General features: G+C 48.9%; 3 protein-coding genes across 4 annotated transcripts; 1 reads left to right on the top strand and 2 right to left on the bottom strand.

Moving 5' to 3' along the window:
* Positions 1-336: 336 nt before the first annotated feature.
* Positions 337-1,694, bottom strand: gpr132b (G protein-coupled receptor 132b). The gene has a single exon (XM_070849542.1). The coding sequence runs from the start codon at positions 1,645-1,647 to the stop codon at positions 637-639; it is 1,011 nt and encodes a 336-aa protein (XP_070705643.1). The 5' UTR covers positions 1,648-1,694; the 3' UTR covers positions 337-636.
* Positions 1,695-3,738: 2,044 nt separating this feature from the next.
* vipas39 (VPS33B interacting protein, apical-basolateral polarity regulator, spe-39 homolog) lies at positions 3,739-11,420 on the bottom strand. 2 transcript variants are annotated; one of them, XM_070849241.1, is made up of 19 exons: positions 10,179-10,265; positions 9,722-9,814; positions 9,194-9,299; positions 8,966-9,103; positions 8,674-8,712; positions 8,506-8,570; positions 8,161-8,217; positions 7,993-8,085; positions 7,871-7,904; positions 7,609-7,711; positions 7,097-7,124; positions 6,941-7,014; positions 5,788-5,863; positions 5,267-5,401; positions 5,015-5,056; positions 4,731-4,907; positions 4,328-4,417; positions 4,084-4,188; positions 3,739-4,008 (listed from the first exon to the last, which is right to left on the bottom strand). In XM_070849241.1, the coding sequence occupies exons 1-19, from the start codon at positions 10,182-10,184 to the stop codon at positions 3,988-3,990; spliced, it is 1,482 nt and encodes a 493-aa protein (XP_070705342.1). In that variant the 5' UTR covers positions 10,185-10,265; the 3' UTR covers positions 3,739-3,987. The 2 variants fall into 2 exon arrangements, with proteins under 2 accessions (XP_070705342.1, XP_070705343.1); XM_070849242.1 differs by lacking the exons at positions 3,739-4,008; positions 4,328-4,417 and adding an exon at positions 11,379-11,420 and having other exon boundaries at positions 4,141-4,256; positions 10,179-10,276.
* Positions 11,421-12,233: 813 nt separating this feature from the next.
* Positions 12,234-16,839, top strand: LOC139217788 (activator of 90 kDa heat shock protein ATPase homolog 1-like). The gene is made up of 9 exons (XM_070849245.1): positions 12,234-12,939; positions 13,625-13,815; positions 14,250-14,332; positions 14,414-14,531; positions 14,612-14,706; positions 14,783-14,911; positions 15,690-15,791; positions 15,870-15,921; positions 16,004-16,839. The coding sequence occupies exons 1-9, from the start codon at positions 12,860-12,862 to the stop codon at positions 16,159-16,161; spliced, it is 1,008 nt and encodes a 335-aa protein (XP_070705346.1). The 5' UTR covers positions 12,234-12,859; the 3' UTR covers positions 16,162-16,839.
* The last annotated feature ends 123 nt before the right edge of the window (positions 16,840-16,962 follow it).

Raw genomic sequence — 16,962 nt, 5'->3', positions numbered from 1 at the left:
GAGAGACAGCAGAGCCAATCGGAGAACAGCAAAGAGCAAAAACCAGGTCAAGAAGCTGCTGTTTTTCAAAGAGGGGGGGGGCACATCCTGTTGACACACACAGACACACACACTCAGATACACACAGACAGACAGACAGACCTGACTGTTACCATGGTAACAGTCAGGTGAGAGGTTGTGAAACAAACAGATGATAGATCACATTCACGTCAAAGATTGTTGTCAACAATCAGCCGTCTGACAAACAGGAAACAGGAAGTGGAGCTCTTTCTTCTCTTACTAAAACAGGACAACCAGGAAGTGTCTGGATGGATCGAAAGCAAAGTTTGACTCAAACTTTTTATTATTAAACTATTTAAACAACTTTTTCGACGACATTTTAAAAACGTAACAGGATCCTTTAATGTTCAAACACGACCAAACGACCGGCGGCTCGTTTCAGCATTGGTGGCTTCCATCATCGTTTATTGATCTCTGATCATCAGCAGGAAGTAACATCTGTAAGAAAAGATTAAATTGGCGACGTCAGAAAAGTTCAGAGCCAACGAACGAATAAAAACATCAGCTGACGACCCGCAGAGACTCGCTGGTTCAAAACCAGAACAAAGACTCGACAGAGCCTCCAGCCGGCGCCCTTCAGGTCTCAGTGACCACGTTCACGTCTGACGAGGTCTTGGCGGCCTGGTTGGCGACCTGAATCTTGTTCTGGCTGCTGTCTGATGGCGGTCTGAGGCGCGCCCGGTCACAGAGCTGTGCGAGGCCACGGCTCAGCTCTTTGCGGACGTTGTCGCTGGACAGGACGTAGAGGACAGGGTTGGCGGCACTGTTGACGGTGGACAGGCCGAGCGAGATGGTGTACGGCGTGTACAGGGTCCGCTCCAGGAAACAGGCGCCGTTCTCCAGTGGGGGGAAGTGGAAGATGGCGGCTCTGACCAGCAGGACGATGTGATACGGGGCGAAGCACACCAGGAACAGTGCCACCACCGCCGCTGCCAGCCGGCGCACGTGCTCCTTCTGCCGCCGCCGCAGCCCCGTGCTGCTCTGCACGTTGGCCAGGATGCCGCGGTTGGTGACCACCAGCACCAGCAGCGGGATTAGGAAGCCGACCACAAAGCGGGCGTAATTGAAGCATGTCACCGTGGTGCTGCTCTGACTCGGCTCGAAGCAGCGGCGATCGCCCTCGGCGGCGTCGCCCTCCCTCATGGTGAAGACAGGGACGTGACCGATGGCGACCAGCAACACGATGGCGAGGGCGATGAGAAAGGCAGAGCGTTGGCGCCGAAGGCCACGGGCCTCCAGGCTGTAGACGACGGCGACGTAGCGGTCGGCGGAGACGCAGCAGAGCAGGAAGATGCTGACGTACATGTTAGTGAAGAAGATGAAGCCTGTCAGCTTACAGGCCGCCGAGCTCCACGGCCACCAGTGGCCGCCGCTCACGTAGTGCGCCCACAGCGGCAGCGTGCCCAGGTAGGTGAGGTCACACAGCGACAGGCTCCACAGGTACACGCCCAGCACGTTCTTCCTGCGCACCTGCAGCCAGGTGAGGTAGACGGTCAGCAGGTTGGCTGGCAGCCCCACGGCCAGCACGCCGCTGTACAGCAGCACCAGCGGCAGGCGGCCCTCCTCGTACGGAGGCTCGCACGCCATCCGGCTGGCGTTGGTCGCCGGGGAAACTGCCTCGGTCACCAGTGCGGAGACCATCCAATCAGATTCAAGATCAGATCCTCTGCACAAAACAAAGATGAAGGAATATGAACAGTACTGGTACTGCATGGAGTACATACTGTATCACAGTACTACTGCAGTACCGGTACTGCATGGAGTACATACTGTATCACAGTAATAGATGATGATGACCATGGGGGGTGATGAAAGCTCCAGAACAACCTGACGCCTTGCTGTTCTGTCAGTAAACGTGCTGATGAATGTCGGCGCTTCCTGTTCCAGGAAGTGGTTACATTGACACCCCGCCACAATAAACCGCCTGCTGGAAACCTGGTGTCTCCAGTCCTGTCAGTCAAACTGCAGCGGCCAATCAGACGCTCTGAATGCCGGAGGTGGGCGGGGCAGAGAGTTAATTATTGATCAGTGACCTTGTTATTGATTAAGACAAAAGATTCAGTTCATTTATTATTGATTAGTATTATTAATTATAGATTCTAAATGAAAGATTAGACTATCATGAATGTCAGACAGACGAGGATAGTACTGCAGTATTACTGTGATACAATATGTACTCTGTGTAGTACTGGTAGTATTAACCTGATAGTGTCATTATTAGTTTAATGAGTCCGTGTTAGTTATTATCAGCATCAGTTAGTATTAGTTAGCATCAGTTAGTATTAGTTAGCATCAGTTAGTATTAGTTAGTATAACCAGTCAGAGGACCGAGTACTTCCGTCGGATCTTTCATGTGATATAATGATGCAGTATTAGTACACGCGATAACAGAGAAATAGTGTGTGTACTGCAGTACTATCAGCTCCAGTGTAGTACTATCAGAGTACTGCGGAGCCAGTAGTACTGCAGTAGCACTGTAAAGGTAAACTCACCTCCCTGCCTCCTCCTCGTGCGCTCCGACTCTGAGCGGACTGAGCGACTGACGGGACTCCACGTGACGTCAGCCAGAGAGGAGGACGGTCACGTGACCACACAGCTGCACGAGGACCGTCATTTATTCATCCGCCATCTTTAATTCATCACGTCATCATTTAATCATCAGGTATCACCCCTCTTCATCACCTCCTCCTCTTCATCACCTCTTCCTCTTCATCACTCCCTCTTCATCACCTCTTCCTCTTCATCACTCCCTCTTCATCACCTCCTCTTCATCACTCCCTCTTCATCACCTCTTCCTCTTCATCACTCCCTCTTCATCACCTCCTCTTCATCACTCCCTCTTCATCACCTCTTCCTCTTCATCACTCCCCCTTCATCACCTCCTCCTCTTCATCACGCCCCCTTCATCACCTCTTCCTCTTCATCACTCCCCCTTCATCACCTCCTCCTCTTCATCACGCCCCCTTCATCACCTCCTCCTCTTCATCACTCCCTCTTCATCACCTCTTCATCACTCCCCCTTCATCACCTCCTCCTCTTCATCACTCCCTCTTCATCACCTCTTCCTCTTCATCGCTCCCCCTTCATCACCTCCTCCTCTTCATCACTCCCTCTTCATCACCTCCTCCTCTTCATCACTCCCTCTTCATCACCTCTTCCTCTTCATCACTCCCCCTTTATCACCTCTTCCTCTTCATCACTCCCCCTTCATCTCCTCTTCATCACTCCCTCTTCATCACCTCCTCCTCTTCATCACTCCCTCTTCATCACCCCTTCATCACCTCTTCCTCTTCATCACTCCCCCTTCATCACCTCCTCCTCTTCACCACTCCCTCTTCATCACCTCTTCCTCTTCATCACTCACTCTTCATCACCTCCTCCTCTTCATCACTCCCCCTTCATCACACCTGTATGTGTACAGACTGTGTGTGAGTGAGCGAGCGTGCGTACAGACTGTGTGTGTGTGTGTGTTTGTGTCTGTGTGTGTGTCCAGACTGTGTGTGTGTGCGTACAGACTGTGTGTGTGTGTGTGTTTGTCTGTGTGTGTGTGTGTGTCCAGACTGTGTGTGTGTGTGTGTTTGTCTGTGTGTGTGTGTGCGTACAGACTGTGTGTGTGTGTGTGTGTGCGTACAGACTGTGTGTGTGTGTGTGTGTGTACAGACTGGTAAGTCCTTGTTTCCAGGTAACCATTTTATTTCTGTGGTAACGTGTCACAGGTCGTCTCAATGACGACAGGAAAATAAGCTCCGCCCGCCTGGCACTCTGTGGGCGGAGTCAGACAAAGCGCTCCTCTCTGCGACCAATGAGACTGAAGCAGGACGCCCTGTTGTCACGGCAGCGGAGGCCCATCCCTCCACACAGGAAACGGGCCGTGGTATTTCAAAGTAAAAGTCTTCGATGGACCCAGGTAAAGGTGCGTCCGGACCTTCAGTTCTTCCATCGGATTTGCTGAAAGAGACGAAGAGACATTCAGTCAGGTCACATGATGAGGATGATGAAGATGACCCCCCTCCTCTTCCTCACCAGGTTGCTGAGCAGCTCATCGATCTTCCTTTCCTCCGACGACCCTCTCTCCACCTTCCCCCGGTATCCTAGCAACAGCTGTCGGTCCTTCAGGTCCCGGTACGTCTGATTGGCCCAGAGACACATCGGTCATCATGACATCACAGCAGCTGGGTGTTACACTCAGCGTGATTCTGATTGGATGATTATTACAAGTATCAGCCAATTAGAGAGGATTATTGATGAAAACATGAATGAGCCTCACATTGATGACGATGTCGTGACATTTATGTTTCTGAGCCAACGTGATCCTCAGCTCGGCATCATCGACCAGGGCCACATAGTCCTGCAGCACCTGTCAGACAGGTAACACACCTATTAACCGTGTAACGCACCTGCCAGACAGGTAACACACCTATTAACCGTGTAACGCACCTGTCAGACAGGTAACACACCTATTAACCGTGTAACGCACCTGTCAGACAGGTAACACACCTATTAACCGTGTAACGCACCTGTCAGACAGGTAACACACCTATTAACCGTGTAACGCACCTGTCAGACAGGTAACACACCTATTAACCGTGTAACGCACCTGCCAGACAGGTAACACACGTTTTTATTTTGTATTTGCTGGAAATGACTTTGGCCCCGCCCCCCCCCCCCACCTGTGTCGGGGCGGAGTTTTTCTGCAGGATGTCGACGACGCGCTGGAAGCTGAGGGGGGACTTCTTCCTGGTGAAGCCGAGCCAGTTCCTGCTGGTGAACAGAGCATCCACGTCTAACCACGCCTTCAGCTTCGCCCGCGCCGCCAGCGCCGTCACAAAGTACTGCTTCTCCGAAATCTGGTTAAAGGTGAACGAGTGTTTGTTAGCGCCACACCTGTGGGTCAGTGACGAGATGCCGAGGATCAAAGGTTTGACACGTTTCAACCAGAGACGTCAGCACTCACCTTAAAGGTCTGACGGATGTTCAGCGGACTGCTGTAGGTCCCCTGCAAACAGAGAAAACTGGGTCAACTAAACTAGTTCAATTTAACTAATTCAACTAATCTAGTGCAAATAAACTAGTGTAACTAAACTGGTTGAATTAAATCAGTTCAACCAATATGGTTCAGTTACTCTGGTTTAGCTAAAATTGTTTAATTTATGTTAAAATCAGGCTCACTGTGGTGGTTGACCAGTTTAGTTAACCTCAGACTAACCTCAAGCTCGCTGTAGTGGTAGAAGCAGCAGTAGTACAGGGTCGTGACCAGTGGCATGTGGAGGATTGAAGCTCTTCTGGGAAACTTCTGGAAGATTTCCAACTTTCCACTAAGCTCAGCTTGTCGGTCGGTCGTCTAGCAACAGAGTTAAACTGGGGTTAAACTGAGTTTAACCTGGCCTTAAACTGTTAAACTGTAGTTAAAGTGGGTTTGAATTGGAGTTATATTGTATTTAAACCGAGTTTGAACTGGAGTTAAACTGGGTTTGAACTGGAGTTGGACTGCAGTTAAACTGGTTTTGAACTGTAGTTAAAGTGAGTTTGAACTGGAGTTAAACTGGACTTAATCTGGGTTTGAATTGGAATTATATTGTAGTTAAACTGGGTGTGAAGTGGAGTTAAACTTTAGTTAAAGTGGCTTTGAACTGGATTAAACTAGGTTTGAACTGGAGTTAAACTGGGTTTGAATGTTGATCGGATCAATAACGTCCATCAGTGATTGATCAGGTTATCGTCTCTGACCTCAATGATGATCTGTCGCTCCAGCAGAGTGAAGTGATCCAAGATGTGAAACGAGTCCTCAGGAGAGAACGGGAGGCTACACACACACACACACACACACACACACACACACACACACACACACACACACACACACACACACACACACACAGACAGACAGACAGACAGACACACAGACACACAGACAGACACAGACACACACAGACACACACACAGACACACAGACACACAGACACACACACAGACACACACACAGACAGACACACACACAGACACACAGACACACACACACACACAGACACACACACAGACAGACACACAGACAGACACAGACACACACACACAGACACACAGACACACACACACAGACACAGACACACACACACAGACACAGACACACACACACAGACACACAGACACACACACAGACAGACACAGACACAGACACACACAAAGACACACACACAGACACACACACACACAGACACACACACAGACAGACACAGACACACACACACAGACACACACACAGACACACACACACACAGACACAGACACAGACACACACACACACACACACAGACACACAGACACACACACAGACACACAGACACACACACAGACACACACACAGACACACAGACACACAAAGACACACACACACAGACACAGACACACACACAGACACACACACACACACAGACACAGACACACACACACACACACAGACACACAGACACACACACACACACACAGACACACACACAGACACACACACAGACAGACACACACACAGACACACACACACACACACACAGACACACAGACACACACACACACACAAAGACACACACACACAGACACACACACACAGACACACACACACAGACACACAGACACACATACACACACAGACACACACACAGACAGACACACAGACAGACACACACACACACACACACACAGACAGACACACACACAGACACACACACACACACACACACACACACACACACACACACACACACACACACACAGACACACACACACACACACACACAGACACAGACACACAGAACAAACTTCATCAGTTCAGAATACTTGTACAGGGGTGTGTGTTGTGTGTGTACGGTGGCCTACAGGTGTCTCTCACCTGAGGCAGCTCTTCAAAAAGTCCCGCCTCCTGTTTTCATCGGCGATGCTCAGGTGTTCTCTATATTGCAGCAGCTGTTGCCATGGAAACATTCAGGAAATGACTTCCTGTCGTCTGGTGTGTACTGCAGGTGTGTGAGCAGTGTGAGCTACGTACCGCCATGTCCTCCGTCCGACCCAGAGCTCTGAGGATCAGAAGAGGAGACACGGTTACCATGGAGACAGCATCAGGTGTGTCCGGGTGCAGGTGTAGGCCTGGCTGTAGGTACAGGTGTAGTTGTAGGTGCACGTATAGGTACAGGTGTAGTTGTAGGTACAGGTATAGGTGCAGGTGGGTGTAGGTACAGGTACAGGTGTAGGTAGGTGCATGTTTAGTTAGGTGCAGGTGTAGTTAGGTGCAGGTGCAGGTACAGGTGCAGGTACAGGTGTAGGTGCATGTGTAGTTAGGTACAGGTGTAGGTGCAGGTGCAGGTGCATGTAGGTGCAGGTGTAGTTAGGTGCAGGTACAGGTGTAGGTGCACGTGCAGGTTCAGGTACAGGTGTAGGTGCACGTGCAGGTTCAGGTACAGGTACAGGTGTAGGTGCACGTGCAGGTTCAGGTACAGGTACAGGTGTAGGTGCACATGCAGGTACAGGTACAGGTGTAGGTGCAGGTGTGTGAGCAGACACCTGAGCAGGTCCAGCAGCAGCCTCTGGTCTCTGGTCTCAGTCAGATAATGGATGAAGTGTCTCAGAGCCGTCTGTCTGGACTCAAGCTCCCGAAACAAAACCTCTGAGCAGAAACACACGAGAGTCAGAAGTGGACCAGGACCAAGACCACAATCAGAACTGGATCAGACCAGAACCGGATCGGTAGCAGGACCAGAACTGAATCACTATCGGGGCCAGAACTGGACCAGAACTAGATCAAGACCAGGACCAGCAGACTCACCTTTGCTCAGAGTCCTCTTCAAATAGATTAAAACCTGAAAGGACACAAACAGTGCGGTCAGACGGTTTTGATAAAGTTATTGATAAAGTTATTGATCGTGATCAGATTGCTAATAAAGTTACAGCAGTGATGACATTCCCATCGTGGGCGCTGACGGCGTAGTCGAGCAGCAGTAGTTTGTCCTGGAGAGACCGAAACTTCTCCAGACACACAACCTGAAACACACACACACATATTACACACACACAGACAGGTGGGCAGACAGACAGGTGGGCAGACAGGTGATTTACCTTTCCCTGTTGCATCCGGTGGACTGTCTCCTCAGGTGACCAATCACCGACATGGTCCTGACATCACACAATGACATCATTATTCCACCAGAGAAACACCAGAATGCCATCAGTAATCAGATTACACTGGGTCAGTGATCAGATTACACTGGGTCAGTGATCAGATTACACTGGGTCAGTAATCAGACTACAGCGGGTCAGTAATCAGATTACACTAGGTCAGTAATCAGATTACACTGGGTCAGTGATCAGATTACAGCGGGTCAGTAATCAGACTACAGCGGGTCAGTAATCAGATTACACTAGGTCAGTAATCAGATTACAGCAGGTCAGTGATCAGATTACCTTGTAGTCAGATTTGGGTTTCCTGAGTTCTGGAGCGTAGAGTCTGACAGATGAGTCACTGAGTGCTAAAACAGAAAAACACGAGCGTCAGCCTCCAACTCATTCATTCATTCATTCATCCGTTCATTCACTGATACATTCACTTGCCCCTCAGTGGTTCAGACTCACAGTCAGTGAGCGTCTGGAAATTTCCTCCTTTAGTTTTTCCTGAAACGGAAACAGATTCAAAACTTTGATCCAGACCTAACCTCCTGTCTCACCTAACCTCCTGTCTCACCTAACCTCCTGTCTCACCTAACCTCCTGTCTCACCTGACCTCCTGTCTCACCTGACCTCCTGTCTCACCTGTCCTCCTGACTCATTCTCACCTGGCCTCCTGACTCACCCTCACCTGTCCTCCTGTCTCACCTGACCTCCTGTCTCACCTGACCTCCTATCTCACCTGTCCTACCTGTCTCACCTTTGAACAGAGAGCTCAGAGAGTATCCGGAGTTACTCTTGCTGATGGTCGGTGTTTCCGTGATGATTCTGGGGAAGGCGGGCTCTCGGTCTGTCCTCTGATTGGACGCTGCCGTCTCTCTGACCGACCAGGAGATACCTGAGGAGACACGAGAGCGTGATCCACACCTGCAGCCAATGGCGGCTCAGGACTCTCCACAGGTGTGTAACAGTGATGATGATGTCTTACTGCCGACAGGCTCTCCGCTCCAGCTGACCTTCTCCACCTCGTCTTCATCGTCATCTTCCTCCACCAGACGCCGGATGCTGTTCACCGCCTGCCTTGACTCCTTCAGCTGCAAACACAACGCACCACTTGACCGTCTCACCTACACCTTCACAGGTACCATACTAACCAAAGCAAAGAAAACTAATCAGATGTATTGATTATAAATTGGTTGTTATTTACTATGAACCATGACAGGTCTGAGGTCACTGTTCAGTGTCCGGGTCTCTACAGGTGTCCGGGTCTCTACAGGTGTCCGGGTCAGGTACAGGTGTCCGGGTCTCTATAGGTGTCCTGGTCTCTACAGGTGTCCTGGTCTCTACAGGTGTCCTGGTCTCTACAGGTGTCCTGGTCTCTACAGGTGTCCTGGTCTCTACAGGTGTCCGGGTCTCTACAGGTGTCCGGGTCTCTACAGGTGTGCGGGTCTCTACAGGTGTCCTAGTCTCTACAGGTGTCCGGGTCTCTACAGGTGTCCTGGTGTTTGGGTCTCACCCTGCTGAACTCGTCGTCTTCATCATCGAAGGTGAAGGCTCTGAACTTGGAGCTGTTCCAGTAGTCTTCTTCATCTGCTTTACTCTTCATCATCTGGACACACACAGTGTCTGAATCAACTTTATTTAAAGTGTCGACACGAACACACAGTGAGTGAAGTATCAGGTGTGTTTAGTGTGTGTTTTCTGTGTAGTTGTCTGTTTATCGTGTGTCTTTAGTGTGTACTTGTGTTTATTTAGAGTCAAATCTGGAGCTTTTTGTTTATACATCACCAGGAAGTTAGCAGTGGTTAGCATGCTAGCAGGCTAACAGAGCCTTTAGCGTTTGTACCGGATGTGACGCTCTGTTTCCCGCTGCCAAGCGGGGGAAACAATGACGTCACCACCGAGCTGTATAACATTTTCATTGATCAACCTGGTGATCAGTGTAAAGGCAATAATCGATCAGCTGTTCTTACCTTCATCGGCTGCTGCTCTTCTCTTCTTCTCTGACGGAAGTTGGACGGCTTCCGGCCGCGCGGTGGCTGCTGGGAGTTGCAGTGGAGCGGAGCGGTGACTGAAAGCAGCGACAGTGATCAGCTGAAAGCTCCAAAAATGATTAAGAGTAAGAAACGACGACTAGTTTAGAGTGAAATATGAAGAAACGTCTTTTGTCTGATGTCGTATTTTCTATTTTCCTAAAGGATCGCCTCCACCAGAAGCTCCGGACTTTATTTAATGTGACACAAAAATCTAATCAACACAAAAAAATGAAGAAATGATCAAATTAAGAAAAAAAAAGATAAACATGAAATGGTTGTATTCAGTTTCACAGCCATGTTAGATGTGATGAGCTTTGGTCCATTCAGGCGCATTTAAACATCAACCAAACACAAAATGTTGGTTGGTGAGTTCTCTGTAACTTCCTGCAGAACTGAAGTCACAGGAAAAGTAATAATGAAAACCACGTTCAGCATGTTTTCTACTCACAGCATCTTCTTGTCCCGTGTTCTCACTATTCACATTTTCACTGATCACTGCTCAGTTTTGACCAGACCATAACTAGCTGATAACCAAAATGACCATCGCTAATAACAACCTACTGGCTGCTGGTGTCATTTCCAGTGAAGAAACATCTACATACATGTCAATATAAAGCTTTCTGTGTATAAAGAACAAACATGGGAAGAAAATAAGTACTCACCCACCTTTTCGGCGCTAACAGCTGATAGGTAGGTTGGTTTGTTTACATGACGTAACAGAAGTGTGTGTTAACGGATTCACTATAGATCAGGGGTGTCCACATACAGAAAAACATACATAGGGCTGGGCCACTCACTAGAAGTGAGCTATACTGCTAACTTTAGTCCACTAGAGGTGATGTATATCGCCTCACTTCTAGTGGATTAAAGTTGCAAAATCAATCAAATGTAGGTAAATTCTGCTTGATAACTGAATATGATTCAAGAAAGTCTTTCCATTAGTGGGCTTTCATTTATTAGTTGTGGTCCCATCATGCCAACTGCATCTGACATCAAGCAGCTCCTCCGTAATGCAGAAGTGATCGTCATTAGTTATTAGCTGTGCTCTCATCGCACACCAGCACCAGCATCAGCATCAGAGAGGGAAGCTTTAAATAGTCCGTGCTAGAGCCCTGGTGCTCGAATTAACAGTCTTACCTCCACTTTCTTGCCCCTCGGCGGACACCGTAGAGGGCCTTCCTTTGCGCTCGCCTGTCCCAGCTGGAGCCCCATCCCATCGTACCTCCACACAGCTCATCCCATTTAAGTCCCATCATGCCAACTGCACCTGGCACAGCTTCAAAAACATCCTCACCCGTCCTGGTGCTCTTTAGACTGCTAACATCAAGCAGCTCCTCCGTAATGCAGAAGTGATCATCATTAGTTATTAGCTGTGCTCTCATCGCACACCGTGTCTCAAACTTTCTACACTCACTTGCTCTCTTACGTTTCCTTAATTCTGCCATTTTGGGTCACCTGTAGCACATTTCTTCTTCGATTACTCATTTTATAGAGAAGCTGCCTCGTTCAAGACAGTTAATCCAGTTAAGAGCAGCTCAGAACAAACTCTGATTCACAGACTCAAAGATTCAAGAATCCAAACAGGAAGAACTCCCCTTTAACGGAAAAACTCCCCTTTAACGGGAAGAACTCCCCTGTAACTGAAAAACTCCCCTTTAACGGGAAGAACTCCCCTGTAACTGAAAAACTTCCCTTTAACGGAAAAACTCCCCTTTAACGGGAAAAACTCCCCTGTAACTGAAAAACTCCCCTTTAATGGAAAAACTCCCCTTTAACAGGAAGAACTCCCCTGTAACTGAAAAACTCCCCTTTAACGGGAAAAACTCACAGAAGCAGCAACATCCTGTCTTCTTCAGAATAAAAGCCTCTTCAGATACATCCTCAGACCAAACAGGAAACAACTGCAGCTCAGCTCTGCTTGTCTTTTACTTTGAAAATCCTTACAGGAAGTATTAAAGTTGGTTTTAGGTTTCAGGGAACAGGAGCTACTACTACAGGAGGAGTACAGGAGGAGTACTACAGGAGGAGTACAGGAGCAGTACTACAGGAGGAGTACAGGACCACTGCAGTACTACAGGAGGAGTACAGGAGGAGTACTACAGGAGGAGTACAGGACCACTGCAGTACTACAGGAGGAGTACAGGAGGAGTACTACAGGAGGAGTACAGGACAACTGCAGTACTACAGGAGGAGTACTACAGGAGGAGTACAGGAGCAGTACTACAGGAGGAGTACTACAGGAGGAGTACAGGAGCAGTACTACAGGAGGAGTACAGGACCACTGCAGTACTACAGGAGGAGTACAGGAGGAGTACTACAGGAGGAGTACAGGACCACTGCAGTACTACAGGAGGAGTACTACAGGAGGAGTACAGGAGGAGTACTACAGGAGGAGTACAGGAGCAGTACTACAGGAGGAGTACAGGACCACTGCAGTACTACAGGAGGAGTACTACAGGAGGAGTACAGGACCACTGCAGTACTACAGCAGGAGCAGAACAATAGTAGTACTACAGCAGAAGTAACATAGCAGGAGTTGTAGTGAAGCAGTAGTACAGTAGCAGTATTTGCAGAAGTAGGACTGTAGTATTTGCAGTAGTACTGCAGTAGTGGTGGTGATGGCGAGGTGGGGCGAAGGCGACCCTCGGTGGATCGTTGAGGAGAGAACGGACGCCACTAACGTCAACAACTGGCACTGGTCTGACCCCCGCCCAGACTACTACTAACACTACTAACACTATTAACACTACTACTAACACTACCAACACTATTAACACTACTACTAACACTACTAATATTACTAACACTACTACTAACACTACTAACACTACTACTAACACTATTAACACTACTAATACTACTAATACTACTAACAGTACTACTGAACTAGCTGAATCCACTCTGTAGTACCAGTAATACTAGATTGTGTGTGTGTGTGTGTGTGTTATCTGACCCTCCAGCTGTCTCAGGTATTTTTAAACCTGCTGATGGTCGACAGGTGGTGGTGTCAGATGTCAGTGGTGATGTCAGAGGTAGGCGGGGCTTCAGCTGTTGGCTGTAGACACTGTCGTGCGTCATGGTAGCCGCCATGTTGGGACAGAGCAAAACCCTAAAGGACGCATTTACACTCATGTCAGTCTGGTCTGTTACAAACCCAACGATCAAACTGGGTTGGCTCCATTCAGGTTAGCTGACAGCTAGCAGGACGCTCAGTACATTGCATCCAGCAGGAAGTGGTGTTTTGGCTTCGATCACCACTGAGTGGCTTTCATAGGAACAAACAGAGCCCCACCCCCAATTACGTGACAAAAAAGTCATCAAGGTGTTGACATGTGTTTGCGGAACTGACCCTGCCTCCTCTTCTCTCTGTGTCACGTCATCAGGACGGAGCGTGATGTCAGCGGCTGGTCATCAGAGCGCCTGCGTCAGCTGCTCCTGGCGGTCCGGGTGGATGGACTGGCCGGCGTCTGTCAGGTGACCGACATCTCCAAACTGGGCGGAGAAGCTTCTATCAACAACCGCAGGGGGAAACTCATCTTCTTCTACGAGTGGCAGCTGACAGCTGGCTGGCTGGGTCAGTGATGACATCACTGGGGTTACTGATGACATCATCAGTGAAACGTGTGGGCGGAACATCATCTGAGCTGATGGTTACAGGAAGTAGATCTGTACCCTCCAGTGTCTGCTTATTTAGACTAAAAGCAGAAATGCTAGCAGACTATTTTAGCTACAGGCTATCTTAGCTGCAGTTCCATGGCAGCTGAGCAGCGGCACCGTATCCAGGTATGTTAAACAAGATAGAGGATGACATCATCAGTAAACAGGAAGTTACAGATCTACTTCCTGTGAGTTTCTAAACATGTCACTGATGATGTCATATTACTGACAAATTTACTGCTGACGTCAAATATGTGACCGATGACGTCACAGTATAGACTGACCTGTGGTGACATCAGTGTTGACATGACACAGGTGTAACTCTGACTACTTCCTGTTTCCTGTGTGCAGGGACGTCCAGCTGCGGGCTGAAGTACCGAGGAACCATTGAAGTGTTGAACCTGTCGGACGAGAACGATCTGGATGACCTGGACGTGAGTCACTTCCTGATGATAACTGTATTGATTGTTGGATGCCGATCAGCGTGCTGATGGTCGTCTCGGTCGTTCACCCAGATTGTAGTGTCTCTGTGCAAAGACCAGCCCAGCACGCCACTGCTTGACCTAATGAAGACGAGTGGCATCCAGGAGGTCCGGAGGATTCTGGGCGAGTACGTCAGCCAGCTTAGATCAGGTCTGGTACCCAGAATGCACCTGGACTGGCCGATCCGAGAATAATGACATAATAACCTGAGTGACCTTGTGACCTCACAGAGTTCAGTCAGGGGATGATCCTTCCCACCGCCAACGGGCCACCATTACCCCAGCCTGAGACCCAGAGGAACCAGAGCCAGACCAGCAGAGTTCAGGTAGACCTCGGTGAGCCCCGAGTCCCAAACCAGACTCAGGGCAGGAAGTGACCTCTGACATTTGTTTGTCCAATAGATAGGCCCTGCCCCCAGCTGCTCCTCTAGCCCCGCCCCCTGTGTTCAGATCCCAACCTGCAGCTTCGACCTATCAGAAACCTTCCTGACGCCACCTGATGAGCTATACAGGACCTTCATCAACCAGGAGGTACCAGACCAAGACCAGACTAGACTAAATCCAGACCAGAACCAGTACCCGGACCACAGCCATGGCTAGAGCCAGACTAGAACCAGGATCAGAACTAGACCACAACAACATCAGACCAGAACTATGGCAGACCAAATCTAGACCAGACCGGGACCAGAACCAGACCAGACCAGATCTAACTAGACCAGATCCAGACCAGAAACCAGAAGTGGGACCAGGACAATGGCTAGAACCAGTCCAGAACCACACTAGATACAGTCTAAACCAGATCCAGACAAGGCTAGACCAGGACCAGATCCAGACTCAGACCCAGGACCAGAATCTCGAACAGACAAGGCTAGACCAAACCACAACCAGGACCAAATCCAGACCAGTGCCAGAACTAGAACCGGCACCTAGACCAGGCCAAATTTCTGCCAAGTCCAGGATAAGTTAAACCAGGTTACACCAGCCAGCCTAAAAACACAAACCAGGTTTAAACTGCAGGGTGTAGATATGTAGCACTACTGAAGTACGTGTAGTACAACTATAGCGTTACTGTAGTACTACTGTAGTGTAGATGTACTGCAATATTGTAGGAGTACCGTAGATTAGTAGTCATATATTATTGTCGTAGTGGTGCTGTGTTATTGTAGTATTACTGTAGTGTAGAAATGAAAACAGCAGTTTTACTACAGTACTGCAGGAGGACTACAGAAGTGGTACAACAGCAGAAGTAAAGCACAGTAGCACTCTTGCAGAAGTACTACAGTACTGCAAATAACCTCCCCCCTTGTAGTTTGTGCAGGTGTTCACGCGCTCTGTAGCGGCAGTGGATGGCCGGCGTGGCGGGCGGTTCCAGATGTTGGACGGGAGTGTCAGCGGGGAGTTCACACAGCTGGTGAGCTCACAGCTGCTCAGCCAATCAGTGGTGACTTGTGAGATCATCATGGTACTCAAACTGCCAATCCCTCCACAGGTACCGGACCGTAGGATTGAGATGCAGTGGCGGTTCAGGACGTGGCCGAGTGGTGCGTCTCCCTGTGATGATGCCGTCTAATGGTGTGATGCATTCAGGGACACTCTGACATGTGACCTCTGTCTGTCCATCAGGGCACCACGCCACCATCCGTTTGGAGCTGATGGACCACGGAGACGAGACGGAGTTGAGGATGGAGTGTCGAGGAGTCCCTGCGGGGGAGGAGGACGCCACCAGGGAGGGCTGGACCCGCTTCTACTTCCAGGCCATCAAACAGACCTTTGGATACTAAGAGACCCTGATCCTGGACCCCAATCCTGATCCAGGTCCCTGATCTAGGACCCTGATCCTGGAACCTGATCCAGTACCCTGATTCTGGAACCTGATCCTGGAGCCTGATCCTTAGCATAAAGACTGGGGCAAGGGGGAAACTTTTAGCCTAGCTTAGCATAAAGACTGGGGACAGCAGGAAAATGTTAGCTTAGCTTCATAGAAAGTGAAAAAGAACCAACTAACTAACAAACAAATCAAGAGAATTCACACGCTGTTCCTTTAAAGTTTTAATGCGTGTGAATAAATGATTGGACGATTTCAGTTTGTTTGTAGTAGTTGTAGTTAGTCAGTAGTTATTAGAACTACAGCAGGCTGCTGTGGACCAATCAGAGAAGTGTACCTTTACTTCGTCTCATTAGCTGATGTGGTTTTCCCATGATGCACTGCTTTTCTGATTAACTGATCAATAATCTGAATTGAAGTTATTTCATTTGATGTTTGAGTTTCTGTGGAATGTTTCCGATAGAAATAAATAATCAGATGATATTGGTGATGGTGGTAATATTGATGACCTCTACTGATCACAGACTGATTGGTTTCTAAACACTGACTGAGGCAGAATAAACTTCATCTGTAGACACAAACATTTATTTAATGATAAGTGATTCTACTTGTTAAAAACACGTAACGAGTACTTATTTCAGTCCTGCTGATACTGCAGTACTACTCTCAGCACAGCACTTCTCCCCTGTAGTTTTAGTGGCTTTTCTTCAGTACTTTGCCCATTAAAGGGTTAACTTCCTGGCTTTTGCAGGGTTTG

This window comes from Pempheris klunzingeri, chromosome 18 (assembly GCF_042242105.1).
Source record: "Pempheris klunzingeri isolate RE-2024b chromosome 18, fPemKlu1.hap1, whole genome shotgun sequence".
NCBI classification, from domain to species: Eukaryota; Metazoa; Chordata; class Actinopteri; order Acropomatiformes; family Pempheridae; genus Pempheris; species Pempheris klunzingeri.
The sequence above is the reverse complement of the archived record's forward strand: the minus strand, read 5'-3'. Positions and strand labels throughout refer to the sequence as shown.